We start from the raw sequence: 24,850 nt of genomic DNA, 5'->3' as shown, positions 1-24,850 counted from the left end.
GAGGTCTCAACTTATTTAAATAAACTGGCCAATGGTTATTGCAAGGAGATTATAACATATTTTTAACATTATTAGTAGTAGTAGTCATTGATGTATGTAGCATCCAGATACCGACATAGTAGCAGATTGCCAATACCCAATATCGAGCACAGAAAAATAGCAGTCAAAAAGCTTTCAATGTTTATTTTTTTTTGTCACCTGTATTTTATTGGTTTTTTTTTTTGAAGAAGAATGCAGAAATAGGGTGAAGTAGAATGCATGTTTAGAGGAAATAATGTTTTAATATGAAAAGGTTATTTATTTATGGTACAACACAGCGGAACATGATGGCGTTATAAAAATAATAATAATAATAATAATGAAAACCTAGAATTTGTTGGCAGGTGAGAACCATTCAGTCCATCCAGTCTGCAGATTTTCCTGATGTCCAGAAGACCTGGCGCCACAGTTTACGTGGTGCTTCTTGCACTACATAGATTCAAAGGATATGGCATAATAAACTAGAGCTGGCAAACTGATATGTTAGGTAAAGATAGCCCGGCTCGCAAGCTTACACTCTAGAGGATATTCCACTTATCTGTTCCCCTGTAAGGAAAGTGAAACTCACTTTGTATGCATCTAAGATTATTATATCTATTCAGGTAAGAACAATTAAATTAGAGTCAAAGAACCTTTGCTATATGTGTCTTAAGCCTTTTATGTATTGTCCGGGTGAGGATTCACATTGGCTTGTTATATATTATTTATTATATAGCACCATCATATTCTGCACCGCTGTACAATGGCTAAGAAGGACATAACAGGTAGTGTATAACAATTTGACCGTACGATCTAGATGCACCGCTACGTGAGAGCCTGGAATAGAACAGTTAATCGAAAGAGAATATGAACGCTGTGGGGCTGTAAATCTTAGCTGCCGGTTGGCTCTCTTGACCGTATGAATAAGAGACTGTGCGGGATTCAGAACCTCTAGGACGGCAGTACGTGGAGCCACCTTTTCCCCGCACTCCTACAGCCTCTCATCTCGACAACCACATTGCAGACATCCTGTTTGAGTTGATCTGAAGCCAGGTGGAAGATGAATGCCTCACTTGTTAGGATGCTGGATTAATGCGCAGACCGCCCTGTACGTGTCTAAAGTATAACTCCAGACAGAAAACCCTACACAGGCTTTTAAATCCTAGGAATCCACGTAACAAGCCTGGGTGAACACAGCAGGAATCGCAGCATTACTACACATTAAAAATGGATGAAATGTGTTCATTAACATGATTATTGTAACAATGGGTTTAACAACAGTGTACGGTTGTGTTAATGAGTAATGTTAGAACGTGACCTCTTGGTAACCTGGGATTGTGTATTAAAAAATCATATTTTGTCTAAAGTATGTAAAATACTTAAATAATTTGCTGCTTTTACCTCTTACAAATGACTTGAGGCATCTCTTCTCTAATAGGATACTTGTTTGATACGATACATCTGGATGGTAAGATACCAGTAATGTGTCGGTTACCCTTAATTCACTAAGACTTTTGAAAGCCTGTTGTGGCCACATTATATAAAATAATATTATTAATAGAATTATTCCTTGAATTGCAGAGACAGTACATAATGACCGCAGTGTGAATCCTCAACCCCAGACTTCCTATACGAGTCCAATATTGACATTAAGGGGACGTATAAGAAATTTGGGAGCAACTATTTATGAATACACTTAAGAACCCTTTTCCAAAAATAAAAAAGCAACACTGCTGGCTGGTTGTGATTGACAGGTAACATGTTAATTCCAGTTCAGACACTTTGGTGCCAGAAGGATTTTGTATAAGTTTATTATTGTATAGATTGGTTTACTATATAAACACTAGGGCTTTAGAAAGTGGAACCGAGCAGTTGAAATATAACTTCCCAGCAGGGGCAGGCTGGCCCGGGTGTGAGCAGCTAGAATGAAGGCTTCGGACAAAGTAAAGGGGGTGATTAAGGGAGTAAGTTTGTGCAAATCTGGGCATGTGTGTGTAAGTATGTGTGCCGGTGCATATGCTACTGCAGGGTGGCAAGGAACTGATAGGGCCACTTCGCTTTACCTGTCCCATGGGCCAGAAGGTGTGCCAGCCCTAAATGCTTCTCAAGTAGAACTGGGCAGAAATGTAAGAATACTTTGAAACAATTAAAGAAAATGCCACTGTTCACCCGTGAGACATATTTTCCAGGAGAAATACATTGTCTTCAAGAGTTTCCACAGCCATTTCCATCATATTTTAGAAAGTAACTTGTTGCATGACCCTGGGAGGGTACAATAATGGCATTATATTTGTTTGAAATTCAAGACATCTCATTTTTGGTCAAATGAGAACATACTAAAGAGGAAATCAGACACATATTCAGATGTCTCAGTACCAGGTTTCATACTAGGGCTATCATGACATGGGCAAGATGATTACTCGATATCAGCCAAAGAGCTGGTCACCTAAGCCAAAGATCTCCTTTGCTCCCCCTGTTGGCTAGAAGCAGGAGAAGGCTGCCACCTTCTTGCCCGGGTTTTGCCAGTAGTTAAACACAAAAGTACCTAGAGTCACAAAGGATTGTATACATCATTTACACCATGTCTGGATTCTTTCTGTGCTCCTAATATGGGGCTTCCAGCCACCTTTTTGGGGACTTTGTTAGTCTGGTCTGCTGTACCAACCTGCTGTGTTAATGGGTCTTTTGACTGGGTCCACCCTTGTGTCGGATGATGCCAGCTTTCGCCCTAAGGTGAATCAATCAGCATATACTGTATGATGATGTCATGCTTATAACACTACCACCTCAAACTGTGACATTTTGCAAATGTGTTATTGTGTGGAAGTTAACAGAGAAAAAACATTATAATTTGATGTAGATTTGATTTATTCCAGTTTTAAAGTAGGGCAAATCACACATTTAGCCAATTCCATTATATACAATGGAAAATCTACATGAAGCATGAATATCATAGTAGCGTTTACACCTCAGAAATGCATGACCTAGATTATCTGCTATAAGAGTAAGTGTATAGCACGCATGCGGTATTCTATATGGAATGAAACATAAGCCAGGGCTGCACTATGTTCACTAGAGAGTAGGAGTATTAACCCCTTAAGGACAATGGGCGGTCCCTAAACCCATTGAAAACAATGCGTTTTGAGCCCGTACATGTACAGGCTTTGTCATGAAGGGGTTAAATTCAGTTTTGCAGAAGCATTACTCGCTAGCCATGAGTACCAGCAGAGTGGTCATGCGGAGGCACTGGGGCTTCACACTGGTGCTCATCATAAACCAAAAGCATATTATTACATATGGTAGATCCAATATTCTTACGCCGCTTAAAGGGAAATGTCACAAAAAAAAGATATTGGCATGGTAACCTCTTTTAATGAGTCATCAGTTTTTCATGACATTTTTAATAAGCTATTTGCTCAACATCACTTGTCTCATATGCTTAGAAAATAAAATTTACCAGCGTGAACCTGACCAAGTTATACAGGCTGGAGGCTACATTCCCTATGCCTTTATATACTTAAAGAACGTAGAATATATATTGTGGGTTCCTCTATACCTATCTCATATAATGCTTTTAAATCTCCTACAACTTACCTACAAAATACTTTGTGGATCATTACAGCCCTGCTGTACATAAGGATTCTGCATAATCAATTCTAAATAAAGTCAATATTTATATAGCGCTAGTTTGGGGTATTTGTTCTAAAACCATACTTGATACACATATATAATTAGAGCGCTGTATCCTCGGAGTCATTTCTTGGCCCAAAGAGTTTCTCCGACACTATTCTTCCATCGTATTTTGGCAGATTCCCTCCAAAGTCAGCTGGTAGGATGTCTGCGTCTATTTCTTTGTAGAAACTCTCCAGATCGTCTCCGTGCACAAATACCTAAGTAATGGTCAGATCACAAGAAATAGCCAGATTTTCCTAAAACTCTTTGGATGACTGCAGTCTGCCAAGCGGCAGCATAAGGAGCGCTTCATAGTAGGAACGGAAAAACATAGGTATACATTTGCAGTAGGTTTATACATTTATTTATCTATAGCTATATTAAAAGGCAAGCATTCCCCATGCTGGCAGTCTGAAGCCTTCCGTATCTCATCACACCACAAACGTTTCTGCCTACAGGGAAGTAATCAGTCCCAGGAGGAGACCACGATGAAGCCGCTTCTGTATGTCAGTAATAGAAGCGGCTTGTTAAATGTGTATCTTTGTGCAATGCGGACAGGAACAGTCACTAATTATTTTATTACGTCTATATTTTTTAACTGGGATATTTTCTATAGGTCCTTTGTGTATCTGCGCATACTGAACGGAACACCCATCCCCTTTCATACATTATAGGTATCAGGCTGAGAAGCACCAATGCCAAAGGCTTGGACAAGGTGTCATTGGGGTCATCAAAGGAAAGAAATTCATGATGGGTTCTATAAATGTTGGTGTTCCCATAGCTTCTCTTTTTTTTTTTAATACCATGCATATAAACGGGATGCTTTTTTGTAACAGCTACTCACCCTCTCAAGAAGCTTGCTCTTCAGGAAGGGTTTCACCACATTGTAGGTGGTGGTAAAGTACCAGGGTTGATGGATGAAATGAACGGCCTTAAATCTAGCAGGAAATGAGTCCTGATGGAAGAAAAGAGACATTAAGATAATTCGGCCAAATCTGGGAAGCAGATTTGAGCGTAGTAAGGAATTAACGTTATAATATTCTGATGGCATCCTCACAAATAAGAATTGATTTCCATGCAGACACCGAGGTTGTTGCCATAGAAACTAATACAAGCATCTTAATATGTGTTTTCTAAGGTATGTATTTTCCTGTGAATTAATAATTTAGAGTGAAGAATTAAATTACAAATCTGCCAAGGCTTATTTGCGTAACATATTAGAGAGTGGGATTGATGTTCTTTGCGAGCCATGTATTTATGTTGGGCACTTTCCTAGGTCTGACCCAGGGCAGCCACCTTCACTGTTGAGCGCCAGCACATGGTTTCAGTAAGCTCTGCTTGTTAAGGATGTGGCGTGCCAAGTACCGCGTGCTATTGAAGCTGTGCCAGCTAGACACAGTCCTCCATAGTATAAATGCACTGGATGGGGAGATCAGACAAGTAGGGCAATCTGCCCCAGTTTTGTGACAGGGGGACTGCTGCCTCCAGCCTAGGCTAGCATAGTCCTTTGCCTTTATCCTTCTTACAGATGTGTCGACTCTTTCAGACCTACAGATTGACAAGACAGACAGCTGTAATTTTAACATCTAATTTACAATACCATAGTCTTTAAAAGACAACAACATAAAATAATCACATAAAGGCTGTATTATATTAAACCTGAATACACTAGATGATAGACCAGAGCCAAATACTCAATTTGGCTCTAGAATTCAACCATTCAATCAAGTGTCGATTACAGTGCATACAGCACAAGTCAATATGAACACAATCCAGGGACACGTTAGGAATGCTCTGATCTTCACACACTCACTGTTGAGTCCAGATGAGTTCTATCAGTCCCTGGGTGAGTAACGTTTCATTAAAGCCTCATAGAACATATAGTTTTACAAGCAATGGCTTACACTGGCCTAAGGCAGCAAGTCTGGGAAAGCAGCCCCTCTGCAGCAAAACTGGGGGCATTTCAGGCTTCCCTGTGCACTATGGCTCAATGGGCTGGTTGGGGAGATCTCCTTGCAACCAGCACATTTATACGTTGGTGGCCTGTTTATTCAGGACTCCACAGCCTTTTGAGGCACAGTAAAGAAGACATGTGCTTCCTGCGGTCAGGCTTAGGTCAGCGCGGAACATAAACATTTTGCTTTTCATTACGCTTTGTAGGTAGGAAGCAAGAAGAAAACAAATGATATCTAAATACAATTTTGGATGGGTATGCTTGGAAATAGCTGGAATGTGACCTAAAATAGGTTAGTGGCTCGGTAGAGGTATGGAAGGCTCCTCTACTTTTGCCTCCTAAAAATTGTCTCTTTGGCTTCTTCCATTATGCTGGGTTTACCTGTAACATGTCTACCATTTTCTTCAACTCATATGGCTTGATGCCTGAAGCTTGCTGCATCGTGAACCCTTTAAAATTCTCAATAATGCAGAAGCCATTAATTTGTGTTTCTTCATTTTCCAGCAGGCTCTCCAAAATAATGCAGTAAGCGCGAAGGATCTGAAATACATATTGCGTAAATATTTAGTCAAACAATAAACTAGAAAGTCTACCCTTACAACAAATCTTAATGCACAGGTGCAGCTAAGAGACAGGGTCACAGCCAGCCTCTTGCTTGCCAACAACCATACGGTCTATTGTATTTCACAAACCATCATCCTCTTAACCAGTAGAAGACAAAGGTGACCTTTTGGTAATAAGTCACTTGAGAAGAAGCAGGGAAAGAAGGTTTTGTTCTAATGGCAACCTTTATCTCTCATACCCCTTGATTATGATCAATCTCTGGTGGAAAGGGTGAATACAAGTGGTAGGAGATCCATCAAAAGTTCTACTTTGATGCCCTCTGACACATAAGTTAACTACTGCATAATGATAACTCCAACACTAAATACCCCTACTGTTTGCTAGATAACCTTGAAAATGCACTAATGTTTTTTCATGATATCACAAGGAAATATCTCTGTGAAGTATTCTATTGTTAAACCAATTTACTGCATTACAAAGAAAGTAGTACCGATTAGAAACACAAACCTCATCAAAAGTGATCTCCTCATAGTCCCAGTTTTCAATATTAAAAAGGAGTATGACTCTTCCATTCTTATCTCTGCTAGGCAAAATCCCAGGATAGCCGGCGTCAATAGTGCTGCGCACAGCCTCTGGCGTCAGGTTCTCAAACAGCTCTGGATACTGCTGACGGAAATTAACATAGCCTGATGGAAAGATACAGAACATAAAGATAGCATTTCTCATTAACATATACACTATATATATATATATATATATATATATATATATATATATATATATATATATATATACATATATCATTGGAAGATCATGCATTATATCCTGTGGATTAGGAGTTGAGTTGTGAAGAGAAAGAAGGAAAGTTGATAATAAAATAGGGGCAATGGTTTGTGACAGAGGAAATCCACGTTAATGTGGTCAGAAGGTGTTAAATGCATCCATTCTGTTACATGTTTGGATAGTAAGGGTAACCGTATGGGCTAAGTGTTTGCGATTTACAAAGATAACCCTGTCCTGTTACTAATGCTGGCACATTGCAGTTATTATACTCAATTGGGTCACGCAGTCAAGGTCCTGCTTTAATAGAGTTCACAAGCTCTGTGCGTTATTACGGCTCATTGGGACCTTTAATGCTAAGGCCAATCTGCGGAGCATTGAAATAATGTAATTCTGGAAAATTGCATCATCTTAGCAATAATTGAATTTTTTGGCAGAATAATTTGCCGGCTGGATTACTCATTTTTTTTCTAGCATCTTGATGCTCAGAGAGATGTAAGAAAGTTAAAACTAAAATGTGACCTCTAAGGAACCTGTTCCACTTATTTTATTCAACTCGCCCCAAATAAATTGCAAAATAGCCCTGTATAGATGCGACAAAGGGATGAATGAAATAGCATTGTTCTTAAAGCAGCGCTGTGGAATATGTTGGTGCCACATAAAACACTATTTTACTGAACAGGATCTTCTCGTTATTATTGAATATTAAAGAGCAATAATAGCACCCATGTACCCCCGATATGTAGAAGGGTGCATTAAAAACCCAGAGATCCAGAAGTTGCTCTAAAACATATGAGACCCAAAGGATGTACTTTATAAAAAAAACTGCGATCAAGAGGGTTTTAAAACCTTAAAACTCAGAATTAGACTGAATTCCAAGAAAAGCCTCTGGTGCTGAGAACTGATTCGGTGAACATTGTGCTTCTCAAATAACTAATCATGAATTTGCGAACTTAAAGTGTTTTGTTTGATTATTTTAAAGAGAGAAGGGACTGTATTGTGATTGCGTGCATCAAGATCCTATTCATATAAAAAGTTTTACGTTCATTTCTTTTTTAAATAACAAAAGTGGAGAAAAAAATCCTACCTTTAGGACATAGAAATTGGTAAAAAACGTATTAGCTACAATTTTGCTTTTGGCAGAAATACACATATTTGTAGTTACCTTTGATACAGGGACTGACAACTTACTGCAACTCCCATCATGCTCAGATGATATATCTACATATTATGAATTACATTCTGCAACAGGATGGGTGGCAATTAATATCTGCTCTGGCAATAAAGTAACCAACTGATATGTTTAATTCACTGAATGCATACAAATGCATAGTTTTTCCTCCTCCTTACTCTTTTTACTGGCTATTCCTATTACAAGGTAAGCGCTGGAAATGATTTCTTGAGCACTAGCGCCATCTGTCGTGCACGCGGGGAAGTGAACAATTAATTGCATTTGCCTCTCATTCATTATTGTAATGTATGTAGTTCATTCATCTTGCCACTCTTGTTATTCTGCATGAAATCTCTTGTTATTCTGTGTTGCGTCCCATTTTCACCCGATAAATTGGCTCCATAGGATAAAACTTGGAGGGTTTGCTTTATTTGTTCTCTAACCTGTGTCGTCTTACTCAGTCCTGTATTGGTATTCATCCGACATAGCCATCCTCTTTACCATTTCAATACGTTATTTAAATATATAAAACAATAAATAAATAAATAGACTTTTCAAATGAGAAAGAAAGGTGCAAATAAAGCCCCTTGAGATGCTGTTCCAGGGAATATCTGATCAGATATGTGCAGATATGCAAGTAGCCAGGCTCTTCTTTTTTCCCCATTTTGTTATATAGTGTCACAATTATACATACACACCAGTGGTAAATTATTGGTGATATGGTGACAATTTTCACCATTCCGCACATCTAGTCTGTCCATTTGCCGATGTAAGATCATTCCTTAGCCTTGTCTTAGATTCAGGTTTATGCCTATGCCATGCATGTTTAAATTCCCCCACTGTATTAGCATTTACCACTTCTGATAGGAGGCTGTTCCATGTATCCATCACTCCTTATATGACATCTAAGCATCTGACCCTCTACTTTTAGACTATGACCTCTCCTTTGAAATAAACTTCCCTCCTTTACTTTGGTAAATCCCTTTAAGCATCTGAATGTCCCGTCTATTAGCTATATGATTTTCATATTTTTTATTTTTCCTTTATTTATATTTGCACATTAATCCCTAAATTCATTCATTAATTCTTCTGGGATGGGGGTAATTATTATGCTCAGGAGGATTGATCCATATAACAGTAGATAACAGACGGCCCTTTAGCACGCCGTTGTTGTTTAGGAATAATCAGACAATATTCTGCTATCAGATTGGAACCTTGTGAGATGCCCCTTCTTTCGTTTGATGTAGACAAGCCTAGACTTCTCGGTTTAATGCTGGGACACCTGGCTGTGTGGAGCAGGCATGCGTGACTTCGCTTGCCTCTTGTAAAACAATCTGTCTTGTTTAGTAGAATCAGTGACATCGCTTGTTCGCGGTCACCAGGTGAGAACAATAAAAAGCTGAACGATGGCATATCAAACGAGTGAAGAACATCAAAAGATGCACGTAATTTGAGTTATTGTAATATATTATTTACAGGGCGGCCAGCCGAGGGTTTATCTATTAAAATTCTACAGAGGGGAAGGTTGATGCCTAGAATAGCCCCTCCAGAAGTTGTGATAAAAGCAGTACTCATATGGTACTCGCACTATATACAACGCCATCTGGAAAATCACCTAGACATAAGACCTTTATCTTATGTCAATTGAGTATGTTATATTTCATGCAATATGTAAAGGTATTAAATATATCACGGCACATCCACAGCATTAACGAGCACTTTTATGGCTAGTAGTGAATATCATGTGCTCCAGGCTTGTTTTGTAATTCTATAATGAAGCCACCTATAGATACTTTAATGCCACCTAGCGCTAAATGTATGTGCTGCCGCTGGCTGGATACCCCTGACCACACATTATGTTTTCGCGCATGGTTTGCATGTATCTACCCCATGGCCACACAGTAATGGACTGTCTCTGCTGCTGGAGCGGCACTAATGGTCGTAATCTAGCATAATGCTTTGGTTAGGGTTTAGGGGTAGATCAAAAGAGAGTCCTTGATTCAGGGGAGGCAGTTGGCATCATGGGGTGGTCTGAGTTAAACATTTTTGTTTTTTTTTTGCAGTAGCTACCACGATGTCTAGAGTATGTAGCACTTTAGTTGCTATTTCTTTTATGACTGGATCCTTTATATGCAGTTTTTATGGATTCTCTATACATTCTCTTTCAGTAAATGTGTGGATAGCGGACCGGAATGGTTAATGCACACAGAGAATGCTCTCTGCCAGATGTTTTTTAGGCTACTATATTGCCAGCCATCCCCTGCTCTGATTAACTGACAAACAGCAATCTATCATCATTATGAGGAAATTTTGTGACACAGAATAAGTTATTGCGTTAATTATAAAACAAGCTAGTTGTACTAAAATAATAATAATAATAAAATTAATAATAATAATAGGAATTTAGCCTCATGTATATCCGAACTCTTATATAACAAAGGTTCAGAAACAATGTTATGCAACTTGGCCTTAATGTGAAACAATGAATTAGTGTACAATCCAGGGTTTATTCTTCTTGCAAGAAGGGCTGAGCTGGCCCTGCATAATTCATTCCACGCTTTGAAGAACTCTAATTTAATTATGCATTATTTAGGGCCAGCCAAGCTCTTCTTTCATACTTCCGTTGGAGGTGGACATTCATGTATTACAAAGTTGGGGGGCTGAAAAACCAGCAAACTGTAAGTGATTGCACAATGTAAATATAACATGACTTACCTGTAGGTAATATTGTCATTGACATAATGTATGATAGAAACCATGGATTTCAAGCACAACCAAGAATCATACAACAGGCCTGATGAATACCCTAATAACTATTAATACATTGATTCCTTGATAAAATAAAATGCCATATGACAAAAATGTGGCCGTATTGTTATAGCCTACCTTTCAAGAGTTCATAAGATCTGTTGACATCGAATTTGCGGGCCCGAATGAACCTCAGGAAGAAGCTGTCATCTTCCTTTTTCACTCTCTCGGCCACCGCCTTGGACAGATCATCCCCTGAGTTGGCTTTTTCTTGGACCAGTTCTCGAAGTTCCTTCACAGACAAATCTCGATTCTCGTCAGTCTCATTTAGCTCATCTTTCGCCTTTTTCAACAGGGAGAAGAAAATGCCAATGTGAAATGGCTGTATACATAAGTATCTCTTCCATGCAGGAAACGATTGAGATCCCTCTATATTCTTATCAACTGAGTATATATATGTATACAGGGCCGGCCCGACAATGGAGCCGAGTGGGGCAACTGCTCCAGGGGGCACTTTTGAAGGGGCGGCACTTTGCCGCCCCAGGCCCTTTTTATTTATTTATTTATTTTTAAAGCCGAGAAGAGAGGGAGGGCACCGAGTGGTTTTATCTTACCAAGTTGTCAGTACCCGCTCGGCGACCCTCCCTCTCTCCTCTGCGAGCCCTCTAGCTCGGTCTCGGTGCCGGCTTGTAATGTTGAGCGCGTCATTTCTGGCGCTCAGCATTACAAGCCGGCACCGAGACCGAGCAGGGAGACTCGCCGCAGGACTGCTAAAAGATAAGTAAAGGGGGGGGTAGATAATGGGGGGGGTGTCATTTTAAACTTCGCCCCAGGCGGCATTTTGTCTTGGGCCGGCCCTGTATGTATATATATATATATATATATATATATATATATATATATATATAGATATATATACCGGTATATATATATATGTGGTTACCAGTGATTAGTGGCACCGTTGTGTCTATTAATCGGTAGCTGATTTGTTTAGTTAAAAAAACAACAACAATGTCGCTGAGTGTTAGCATGTAAATGTGGTTTCTTCACCTAATATATTTGATGGTTATGGACATTGGGCAATGTTTCTCTGTGAGGGAAATAGGAAGCCCTAAAAATGTTACTGTTATGTGTTCATTTCTTTTGAACATTTAATAAACATAGAGTCAATACCACCAATGATTAAAGAAGAAGCAATCTTTGTTTCGGAGTTGTTTACCTTCTGCACGGTGTGTTCCGGAAGTCTCTCGCATCTACCAAACACTGGGCCGTGGTCTTTAGTGGTGAGACGTTCTAGCTTGGCACGCAGCGACTGCTCCTCCTCAGACACGATACGATACGTTCCAGTCTACAGCAAGGAATATGGACGTCTATGAATTCTGAAATCAGATACTGCCGCATATACATTCAAATCTTACCTTGAGTATAGTACTAACGAAACCGTCCGATTCCATCTGCATTGATTAAACCTATCAATAGTTCTAAGTTCTAGTTAAACAAAGAATAACTCGTCTCTTCCTTGGAGATCCTCATTGGGTATTTTCTGTTTTATGTTCTCTATCCTACCCTAAATGAAATAGAATTTGGTGAAAAACCTGAATAAAACAGCATTTTCTCTTGATTGTTTCTCCAGCAATGTTTTGTGTTGGTTTCTCTCAGAGAAACTACCATTCCTCTTAGGGGTGGTCTTACAGATTTAACATCTATGAAGCCAGAATAAATGCATTTCTATATTGATTCATTACCATCAACACTTCTCATCCAGTAGTCTTGGGAAAGCGATTATTTTACAAAATAACAATACCAGAGACAAATTACACAGAAACCCAAGCAAACTTTCTCATGTCAAGTTAAATACTTACAATGTCTGACATTTCACTTCCTCTATGTCCACGCAAGAAGCTGGGAAAACAATCACAAGAAGACAAATACCAAAATCCAGTTAGCATCTTGTCCTTTGATTATCCTCATGACTTAGTTTTAATGTATATTGTAATCCCAAGGCGGCCCCTGCACGTATCCAGCTACTTCTTCCTTCCAACATATACTATAATTCTTCAACATTTAAGGTGTGTATAGTCTCAGCTATCATATTAAGTAACCAACACACCAGAAACATTTCATTACGAAACCACCAGCTATATATTAAATATTCCTTGGGGGCCGCAAAGATTCCACTAAGTTGATCTTGATAGTTTTAACAGATTTTTTTTGGAATTGCTTGAAATTCGTGGCTTAAACTGTCCTTTTTTAATTTTCACTGTTTGGCTGCTAAATTCGCTCATCCTTGATGTAGATTTTCCTTGGGTTGGACCCAGACGCGTATTAATAAATTCATTGTCTGGTGATAAATCAGACCATTGCATAGTGAACTCGGGGCTAAGAAGATTTTTAGGGTGACATGAATGTATTTTTTAATGTAGGGATATCAACCTCTCCGGTTCCTCTAATATTACCAAGTAGAAGAAGAACTCTTACAGTGAGGTTGAACTCAGGTCTTAAAATGTCGAATAACACATACATCAATATAACTTCTGACCCCATGGCAACATACAAAATAAAACACCAGGGTCATGGCATTTTAAAGTCATTTTAATTTGCCCCCCCCCACTGAAAAGTTTATTATTTTTTTTTAAATCTACTATAGCCATATTTTTTCCTTTGGTTTCACAAGAATGAAATAAGGATCCTACAGCCTGAGGGCCATAGGTTGTCCAAGCCTGGTCTGAATCACACAGGAAAAAAGTTTGGTCGCAGTTTTAGTTGGTAAAAACATGGAATTTTACAACGGGAACCATCTGTTTCTGTTCTTGGTAGTCTTATCATTTGTATGGCTAATGACATGCTAATACATGAAGAAGGCTATCTGCTCCAATATAACGGCAAAGCCTTTTTGGCAACCCCACTTCTCTGAAAGTGACCTTCTGTGTTTACAACCTGAAATGCAAATATATTTACTTACCGTCGAACAGCAGAAAGTAAAACAGGGAAAAAAGTCAGCGTTGTTGGGATACGAGGTGTTTGTGACAGCAACTCAAAGTGATTAAAAATCAAAAAGGAACGACTGACGGACAGAAAATCCCCAAGATGTGTGTTGCACGGTGGAAGCCAGTCGAAAGCTTTGTATAGTCATTGGGTTTGGATTAGGCATCACAAGGCATTACTCAGTCAGGCTTATTAATTAAATCAGCACAAAACATTCAGGAGATGCCATTATTTGTTGCAAAAGAGGAGGAGAGAAGTAGCTATTTGAGAGGGGAGTTTATAGGAGGGGGATTAGTCAAATTAACCGTTGGCTAACGCTCTGGATTCCAGAGAGGTCTTTAATTCACTAAAAAGAAATTTGCCTCAATGTCAGAGAAAGTCTTAAATTATGGGAATTTCACCTAATAGAACCTTCAAAACATTAATTCTTCTGACAATTGCTACACAATGCATGATAATCTAGTTTAGTACTGTTGAAAATGTCCATCAAACCATTAAAATGGTCTTGGGATTTCATAACTCTAATTTAGGCCAAAAAGGTACCATGAATGTAGAAATCAGGAGGTCATCTGCATTTAGGAGTATATGCCTTTTTTAATAACTTATATAAGTTTCAGTGTGTACCTCAACGTTACGGGACTTGATCAACCAGGAATGTTAATAAATGGTTTGCCAATGGGCATTCCCAAGAACTAACATTTTTGTTATATGCCCTTTAATGCAGTGTTCAGCATGCCCTATTAGGAACCCCATTTATATAAAACAAAAGGGGTTTTTTTTCCAAGCATTCCTCATTCTAGCAAAACTCTCATTGGTAATGAAAGGGTGACACTTCTGTTGGTTCAGCAAAGCTTGGGGTCAAATGATTTACAAAGACGTAGTCAGAGAAATGTTGGCAAATTTCCTTAAACAGATACATAATAATCCTTTCAGATGCCGAGACTGTAGCAAAGTGAACTGATTTACATTCTGTTCATCAAGTGGACAGTCCCATCTTGAACTGGATGTTTAGAAGAGTCTATCCATCGATTCGATATACTTACTTATACATATTTCCACCCAGGCTCAGTTAGGTTGACAATTAATATAGCAAGTGAGTTAGGGACAGGCCCGGACTGGGACAAAAAATAGGCCCGGGCATTTAAGCCCAAGCAGCCCATATTTATTTATTTATTTATTTATTTATTGTTAAAGCCCACCCTTCGTGTAGCATCTTTGCATTTACTCATTCACACAAATCATTAACACATATTCATTAATGCAGTCTCACAAATCATTCAAGCAATTCATCCACACATGAATTCATTAATTTTCATACGCATTCACACAATTCATCCACACATTTATTCATTCATTCTCATACGCATTCACACTACCCCGTCTCCCCATCTTATCTGCCCCTTCTCACTATGTTCCCCCTTTTCACTATGTACCCCCTCTCACTATCTATCCCCTCTCCCCATTTCTCACTATCTAACCCCCCTCTGCCCCTTCTTAATGCACCCCCCTCCCTCACCCTACTTACCTTGTTGCCGGAGCAAGCAGCAACTGCGGCCGGGCCCCTGGCAGGACCGGACTGACTGGGCCTATGCGGCCTCTACGGCCGCATTAACGCAGGGCATAAGGGCACCTGCCCCTTAAGCCCTCCGCAACTGCGACTGGGTCCGCCACTCTAAGGGGCCGGGAAGCCCCCACCAGGACCAGCCTTAGGGGTGTGCGGCCGCACAGGGCTTACATTAAAACATCGAGGGGGGGGGGTTTAACTTTATTTAACATCCTCCATGTTAAATAAAGTTAACAAAAACCTTATTTAACATGGAGGATGTTAAATAAAGTAAAAAAAAAAAAAACCCCGATGTTTTAATTTAAGCCCTGTGCGGCCGCACACCCGTAAGGCTGGCCCTGGTGGGGGCTTCACGGCCCCTTAGAGTGGCGGACCCGGTCGCAGTTGCGGCGGGCTTAAGGGGCAGGTGCCCCTTACGCCCTGTGTTAATGCGGCCGCATAGGCCCAGTCAGTCCGGTCCTGACTGGGCCTATTTTAAGGTAGGGGCCTGGAGCTGCAGCTCCATCAGCCCCTACGTCAATCCAGCCCTGGGCCGCCCGGCCCACCGGGAAAATGCCTGGTGTGTCCGATGGCCAGTCCGGGCCTGGTTACACCCCACCGCCCCATAACTCAAAAAGGACAGAGGGTGTCCAGTGTCCTGGTTCCCTTTACATAAATTAGACAATTGTTTGCTTAGCTTCCTTAGTTCACAGGGTCAGCCAACGTTCTGGAATCCGGATCTGTGTTGCTTCCATACTGTTACAGTTGCAAACACGGCCTTTTAGATTTAATTCTAGACAATTGTTCTAGAGGAAAACAAACCAGATCCTGTACATTGTATCATATAACTCAGGAGCAGCAACGTGATTCGGTGCAGATTCTCTTTGTGTTTTATTATCATCCCAACCGTTTATCATCATCGTTTCCGCAGTTATTACAATTAGTGCACTTTGAAAGCATGTCCTATACATGCCATGCTTCCTCTTTTCTCAAATGGGAACAAAGATTGCTTTGTGACCCGCTAATAATACCGGGTTTTCAGGATCTGACTGCCTCTTTTGTTTCCATACTTAGAAAGATGATTCATTCACAAACAAGCCTTGAAATTCTAATGTATTAAAACTCCATTGTTCTCATTAATTTGGTAGCAGTTATGAAAGGGGAATTGACAACAAAGCTCAGATCTCGCCTTCTAGACACAAAGTAACTGGGACAATTTTGCATGTAAAACAATATGCATTAGTTGTGGCCTTGTTTTTTTTCTTTCTATCCATGTTAATTTATTATCTTGGCTTAGTGTAGTCGTAAGATAACCATAAAACTACTCATCATTAACTCAAGCACTAATAAAATGCAAGTTTAATATGGTTCCGGACTTAAAAGGACAAGTGGTTAATTGAATAAGCTTTGACAACAAGGTCCATGAATGTCCTTTTCTTCTAACCTTTCCATCATTTCTTCTGATCCTCTCACTGGAAGATATTTAGGATCCATCAGCTTGTTACTAGTGAGTCGTCTCCTCAGTTGGTCCTACTTGGGAACTGTGGGGAAAAGATTTTTGTCCCTCTCACTACGACCCATAGATCCCACCATGAATGTGGATCCTTGTGGTCCTTGTGAACTGCTTCCACTAGCATAGATCTCTCACTCAAGTGTGATGTTCTCACACTGTAGTGGCCCAATCAAGCTACTGAGGACCAGAAGGGAACAAAGGGTCTGGGCTGTTAATAGATTGAGGCTCTGCGCCCTCTTAACAATCCATTGGGAGATGGGTATAAGGCATTCAGTGTCTCTTGGGGTCTTGTGACCCTGTGCATTATCAGACAACTGTCCCTACCTTGTTGGTCTTCTGCCTCTCAGCCTGGGAAACAAGAAATAAGCGTTGGGCCATCGGAAGTGTAGATTATATGTATCACCAGAAAAAAGGAGCTACAAATGTTTTAAGAATATCATGGTATGGTAATCTTTGTGCAAGTGCCTCCTATTCCACAGCGGTACCACCCAGGGTTATTTCTTTTTAATAGGTTCAGTGGGATTTATTTTGGATTTTAAAATGTAGTGACATGTATTAATAAAAGGTTTCATGCAGAGATTTGCTTTAGAACATGTTTGCGGTTCATGGAATAGATTGTTGCATTGTACTTTTATATAGAAAATGGGCAAACTAGTTGATTCTTAAGTGCCTTCATAACATATATATGTTATATGAATAATAAAACTGTGAAAGGGCCACAGCGCAGAAGACTAATAGCAGTGCTCATGTCAGTCAAGCATTCTCATAGCAGATGCAGCTCCAGCTCAATTCTTACTATGTAATTTACGTGGCCAACTCAGCCATTTTTGTAGGAGAACCTCAACTGGATTTGAACCCCTGTGAAGAATAGCTAAATTGGAGTGTTTACATTGATTCAACTCGTCTAAAGCCCAACTTTTATCAAAGTATCACAAATGTCTGTAAGTGGCCGGCATAAGAAACTGTTTGATCTAAACTTGAGTCATAAAATCAGTGGAGAAGATTTCTCTATTAATTGGGTAAGCCAGTGATACCTCCAATGCAATCCCATGACATAGATATTATGTAAGGATCCCAAGGTAAGGAAGGAGTGTCTGCACCATAATATACACTAAAGTCCGTGGATTTTATTTTACAGGGCTGGGGATTCAAATCTGCCCTGGCAGTTTAAGGCCAGCAGCTGATAAATAACATCCATGCAGCCACCCATTTAGATCCTATACTTTTGCAGTGTATGGCCGCGTTTCCAGCTGGTGGCCGCATACTAGAGGATGGATCTATTCTGAATCCAAGACATGATCAAGGACTACATTAAAGAGAGTCCTTACAACAGGAAAATGGACAGACTAGATGGGACAAATGGTTCTTAACTGCCATCATATTCTCTTTTCCTACGATGGGATCTGCCACATGCAGCAATAAAGGTACATGGTAGGCACCACTGAGCATCAGCCCACCGGAAATTTGTCTGGTTTGCCTTATGACACGTTGAGCCTGGCTAAGAGGATATGTGATTTATGTATAGTTTCACACTAATAATAATTTAACATCTAACACACCTTTTCTGCATTCATTATTTAGCATAGTTGTTACCTTATTTAGGGTAGGTGAGATTTTAACAAAGAGGGACATTTACCGGACATTGTGCCCAATTCACAGATATTAAAACTCAAGCTCCTTAGAGACACGTTAATGCCACTCAGTTTACAAAAGGCTCCCCTTGTGCATGAGATTTAACCTTTGTTTCTTTCTTTGTGGGATGTTTATGCAAAACTGTTACACGAGGAACATGTGAGCTTTAAAACAGATGCAATTTTGAACAGCAGCAGGTAAACCTTTCTCTATATAAACTTTATATAAAAGGGCATCATACATTTGATTAAGATCCACTTTTTTATAGTTATTACTGACACAAGAAAATAATACTATTAATGTAATACTTATTCTACCATGGAATAAAAATGTATACGATTCTCTCGAACTGGCTTATGCATTCTATAGTTATTTAGGGATGCTAACACAATAGACATGGTCAAAAAGACTGTGATTAGGTTTGCCAGTTTATCTGTTGAAATTGCTGGGAATTTTGTATAATATTGATCTCAGTAATTGGGATTTTTTTCCCATCTGTTCAACCCACAAACACTTTTGCTGGCTAGTCTAATACCCTTTTAATCACGTCATACAATAGGATGGTAGCAGTAGAAGTAAGAAGAAGTTTGAGATTGCATGGAGAGGAATGAGCCATCTGATGTTGAAGGAACACACCCAGGCTAAAACTGAATATTCATAGAAGCCATTTCAACTCCACAAGGTCTGCAAATCTGCTACAGTCTGGCCAATATGGGGCAATGATAACAGACCAAATGCCCTCTAGATGAATCTCGTGGACAACCCTGTTACAGGAAGATGTAGCTTGTAGTTCTGGAGTAAAGTCTGGGTCATTCTTCCTCCTGGAGTTCAGTTTAAATACTCCTAGGTGAAGAGACTACTCTCCTGAGTTGATCTGATGTTAAAAAGGGTAAGCCACTTCCAATTGTAAAGTCATGGAATGAAGTTGGAGAAAATCTCCTGCATGAGAATCCTTCTCTAATGGTGGCTTCCCACTGCAAAGCCTGGGAAGCATCCACAATTGGTAAATATGTAAAGATAGGCCTTCGGGTCTACCAGAGCCCTGAAGACCCCTGGTAGAATGTATAATGGACAATAAAATTCCACCCTGAAAGATGAGGTAAATAATCACAATTTAGGGTTTTTAAATCCAGCAACTGATAGAGAACCCACATAGGCTTTCCAGGACCTGTCTGCCTTGTTTGTTTTCATATGAAGTTGTCATGTATCAGTACCCCACTGTTCTAATTTGCTAGAAGGCATTGGGTAGGGTAGTAGTTAGGGGATTCTGATGAACTCTTCTGGAGCAGGTACCACACCCCAGAAGTAAGGGTGTCCTTTCCGGAAGGAAGAATTACATTTTTTTAACTCCAATTTTGCAGAGTAATGCTTACTCCTGTCCAGAGGTTACTACTGAGAGGAACACCTATCATCCTAGCCCTGACAAATCCAGTGACTGAGCTGCTGGCTGTGTCACCAGATCTAATGAGTAGATTTTTAAGACCTTTTGTGCTGAGAAGCCACGAGGACTAGGGCTGAGAACCCTTGCTCTAAATTTAGTTTATTTCATTATTGCCCTTTGTCCTAAATTGTCCTAAATTTGTCCTTATTTAAAGGCCTTAGCCCTGAAACATGTACAGGAACAGGGAACAAGTTTGCGTTAATTCATCAAGCAGGAACTTGCTTCTGCCACAACCAAGACAAGGAGAAACTTCCCCTTTGACACATAACATCAAATAAAGACAACTTCCAGCTTGCTACAAATGATCAGCTTATTACATGGCTCCTGTTGAACAAGGATTTATGCAATTATAGGGCAGGAATTTTGTTCCTAGTTAAACAGATTTAAAAACAAAAAGAGCTGTTCAGCGGCACAGAGCAGCTTTGTTTGTGGTTTGCTCTCTCCCGGGGCTTGTCTGCTTCTATTCAAACCACAAGCTTCTGTTCAGGGGGATACTAAGGTGTGAGAACGTTCAGCAGCTCCATCACAACCAGGACATATATTTACATAAACTAGCCACTAAACATGTTTAATGTTATGGTTGACATTTTCAAAACCAACTAGATCAGTGGATCCATCATTTCTTACTTTTTTTTTAAAAAATCCTTAATTGTTTCCCTTGGTTAAAAAAATGTATTGTATAAACACTGTGTGTTTATAATAGAATCATTTCATTTGTTTTATAAAGGCCCACAACTGAAATGGTAATAAACACACTGTAAAGCAAAGAATTCTGTAAATAATGATGCCATGATTTAAAAATGTTTGAAAACTCCAAAAAAAAGTGATACATGTGAGTAACAAAAATCAGTGATGAAATATAACATTTTGTCACCACCTCAAATAAATAAATTAGTAAAGTATTAAAACAAATGCTGTAAGGTTGTTTCAATTTTGCTGTTTAGGATTTTTTAAAAAGCTTATTTAACACCACAAAAAAGACAGGCGATGTGTTCAACCCTTCAGAGTCTTTATCAAGACGGCTCAAGTCCCATTTTGCCACTTTCCACATACACATTAACTCGCATGCACACAGACCCTGATTCCAACAACCAGGCGCTCAACACTAACACACATGCGCAGACACACATACACACACACACAAACACACTAACATATGCAGAAACACAGATACCTAACACCAGCAGACACACTCGGGCACTCACACTAACACGCAAACCCAGATACTCACACACTCTCATCCAGGGACTCATGCTAACACATCAAGGAAATCTACACTACTAGGAAACACACAAGAAAACACGCTAACATTCCATGACACAGAAACTCTCAGTCACCACACTTACATACCCAGGCACACAGCCGCCACATCAACATACGCACACACAGTCACACACAAGTTACTTACCATTGTGAAGCCTCAGCCTGTCGTTAATGCAGCTTGTAGTAAGAGCTGCCGCGGTACTACCCGCAACGCAACGTGACCCCACTCAACTCCTGCCTTGTCCTTTAACCTAGGGGAATAATAATGCTGCTGTCTTTCTCGGTGGGGATAATTGCCCTATTGCTCCCCTTTTCCGATCATGCTTGAAAAGTGTTAATATCCTCCCTCCTTTTTGTAAACTTTTTCTCTCCTTTTAGTGTCTCTTCTGCCTACTTCTTGCGGTCTCTTTTCCCTTTGATCTCTCTTCCTGTCTCTGATTCTTGTACAACTTCTTTTGCTAAATCTCTTTTTCAGCACTCAAATTCTCTTTTTTATGCATTTATCAAGTCCCTCTCCCCATTTTCTCTCGCTGCCCCTTTTTCTGCCTCATTCTCCTACATGAATCAAAGAGACAGAAAAAGAGAGATCAAAAGGAATAGAGGCTGCAAGAAGTAGGCAGAAAGAGAGACAGCAAGCAAAGAGACAGAACGTCTGGTAGTTTAATTAGAGCACATGAGAGTTTGATTCTGAAGGGAATGGGGAGCCAGTGGAGCGATTGGCGCAGAAATGGCAGACGAGGAACGGCGACAGAGAAAGATCAATCTAGCTGCAGTGTTGGAGCGGTGAAAGGCGGGAGAGATCAGTTAGTAGGGAGTTGAAATAATAATAGATAAAGAGAAGATTTAAGATGAGAAGGAGATGCGGAAGTGGTCGGCAAAGTGTGAGAGAGAGTGAATGAAAGGGCAAGGAATGTAATTCTTTGCCTGAAAAGGAATGGGCCAAAAACAAACCAAAATATTTGTCTGCTGTTTCTGTGACTACTGTCTGGCCCTACATGTTTGAACGTCGTAAGAGGGCTCTCTGAAACAGGGGCCCATGCTGTCCAGAACTTGTTTGTAAATGTCACTTAACTACAGGTAACACTCAGGATGAATCCTAGTATTTCTGACCATTAATGTGGTCTAAATCATTTGCATAAGTTACCAAACTGTTTTAAACTTTTCAGTTTCAATGAAATACATCATTGTAGAAAAATGAAAGCATATTAAAATGTCACCCTATTTAAAACTGCTTATTTTTCTTATAATGTGCAGAAAATATAGAAAATAAGTACTTTTCTAAAAGCATGCATTTCATTCAAAATACGATTTGTTTAAATTTCATGTTTAAAAAAAAAATGTTTTTAAAGAATATCCCACATTGCCCTCTGTTGGCCTCAGTAAATCATGCAGTCCTTCAGTAACAAGGATGCCATTCAGTCGTACAGCAGCCTAGGAAAATGTATGTAATGGAGAGAAAAAAAATAGATCAAGAACAGGGTAATCTTTCAGAAGAGACTACACGGGGGTTTTCAGAACTGGCAGGCTGGCTCCAAAAGGAAACCCCAACTATGTCCATAATTTTGCAATTTCAAACCGGTTGGCATCGCCGACAAGGCATACTCAGTAAAAATGCGGGACGTTCCGCGTAAAAAAAGGTCTGAGTTAAATAAAGTCTACGTGTTTAACATCACAACGTACATTTGCAGCCGTCAAATCTTAATGTATGCAAAGAGAAACGAATTGAATTCATGCTTTCACGTCAAAATGCTCATGGATTCCTGCAAACGGAATACTTGAACAAGGATAGGGTTTTTATATGGTTTATACAGTAGATTTAGTTACAATTTTTTGGAGTTCCTGAAATTGGTGTCCAATTCAAATATATATTCAATGACTAAAGGAAAGGAGCTGACCAACTACAGCTACATGCAGAAAGTAACACAATGCATCGGTCTGATCTTGGCAATTATTTTCTTGGCAAGGTTGAAATGCTCGACATTGTGTGTCTGTTGCAACCTACACCCCGGTTTTATAGCAGTCTCTGCTCTTAAATTATATATATATATATATATATATATATATATATATATATATATATATCTACACAGTGAAGGAAAAAATTATTTGATCCCCTGCTGATTTTGTACGTTTGCCCGCTGACAAAGGCATAGTCAGTCTATAATTTTAATGGTAGGTTTATTTGAACCGTGAGAGACAGAATAACAAAAAGATCCAGATCCCTTCACTATATGTATATATGTATATATGTATATATGTATATATACACACACACACACACACACACACTTACTGGCCACTTTATTAGGTACTGGGTTGGAGACCCTTTTGCTTTCATTCTTCAAGGTGCTGGAAACATTACTTTGTTCCATTACATTTTGTTCCATATGGACACGATGGCATCACGCCGTTACTGTACATCCATGATGCGAATCTCCCGTTCCACCACATCCCAAAGGTGCTCAATTGGATTGAGATCTGGAGACTGTGGAAGTCATTGGAGTGCAGTGAGCCAATTGTCATGTTCAGGAAACCAGTTGGAGATGATATGAGCTTAGTGACATGGTGCATTCTCCTGCTGCAAGTAGCCATCAGAAGATGGGTACACTGTGGTCATAAAGGGATGGACATGGTCAGCAACAAGACTCAGGTAGGTTGTCGTGTTTACCCTATTAAGGACAATGCATTGTGAGCCCGTACATGTACATGCTTTGTTGTAAAGGAGTTAAACAATGATTATTACTAAGGGGTCCAAAGAGTGCCAAGAAAGTGTTCCCCCACACCATTACACCCCCACCACCAGCAGCCTGAACTGTTGATACAAGGCAGGATGGATCCATGCTTTCATGTTGTTTACACCCAAGTCTGACCCTGCCATCTGAATCTCGCAGCTGGAATCGAGACTCATCAGACCAGGCAATGTTCTTCCAGTCTTGCATTGTCCAATTTTGGTGAGCCTGTGTGAATTGTAGCCTCAGTTACCTGTTCTTAGCTGACAGGACTGGCCTTCGGTATGCTCTTCTGCTCCTGTAACCCATCTGCTTCAAGGTTCGACGTGTTGTGCGTTCAGAGATGGTATTCAACAAGGTGTTTTCATCCATACAACTGCCACTCACTGGATATTTTTTCAGACCATTCTCTGTAAACCGTAGAGATGGTTGCGCATGAAAATCCCAGTAGATCAGCAGTTTCTGAAATACTCAGACCAGTCCATTTGGCACCAACAACCATGCCTTGTTCAGTCACTTAAATCCCCATTCTGATGCTCAGTTTGAACTTCAGCAAGTTGTCTTGACAGGTCTACATGTCTAAATGCATTGAGTCTGAAGGAAAAAGGGGGGGGGTCCAACCCAGTACTAGCAAGGGGTACCTAATAAAATGGCCAGTGAGTGTATCACAAAGACACAATTGTCTATGTGTGTTTAGTGAAGAAAAATGTTTTTTTCTTTATAATGATCAAGGTCAAAGAACGGCTTATTATAAGTATTTAGCTCTGCCATGGTGCAAACAAAGAAAAAAAATCATAGTGTACACTGTGTGTTATAGTATATTCATGGTATATTTGA

The 24,850-nt window shown here is 39.8% G+C and overlaps 1 protein-coding gene across 1 annotated transcript; it reads right to left on the bottom strand.

The window, feature by feature from the left end:
* Window positions 1-3,403: 3,403 nt before the first annotated feature.
* RLBP1 (retinaldehyde binding protein 1) lies at window positions 3,404-14,108 on the bottom strand. The gene is made up of 8 exons (XM_053463234.1): window positions 13,870-14,108; window positions 12,770-12,809; window positions 12,127-12,255; window positions 11,046-11,250; window positions 6,716-6,894; window positions 6,026-6,184; window positions 4,535-4,645; window positions 3,404-3,908 (listed from the first exon to the last, which is right to left on the bottom strand). Exons 2-8 carry the CDS (start codon window positions 12,779-12,781, stop codon window positions 3,750-3,752), a joined length of 954 nt encoding a protein of 317 aa, XP_053319209.1. The 5' UTR covers window positions 12,782-12,809; window positions 13,870-14,108; the 3' UTR covers window positions 3,404-3,749.
* Between the last annotated feature and the right edge of the window lie 10,742 nt (window positions 14,109-24,850).

Source organism: Spea bombifrons, chromosome 4 (genome assembly GCF_027358695.1).
Source record: "Spea bombifrons isolate aSpeBom1 chromosome 4, aSpeBom1.2.pri, whole genome shotgun sequence".
NCBI lineage: Eukaryota > Metazoa > Chordata > Amphibia > Anura > Pelobatidae > Spea > Spea bombifrons.
Note: the sequence above shows the minus strand (reverse complement) of the source record. Positions and strands in the feature narration are given on the sequence as shown.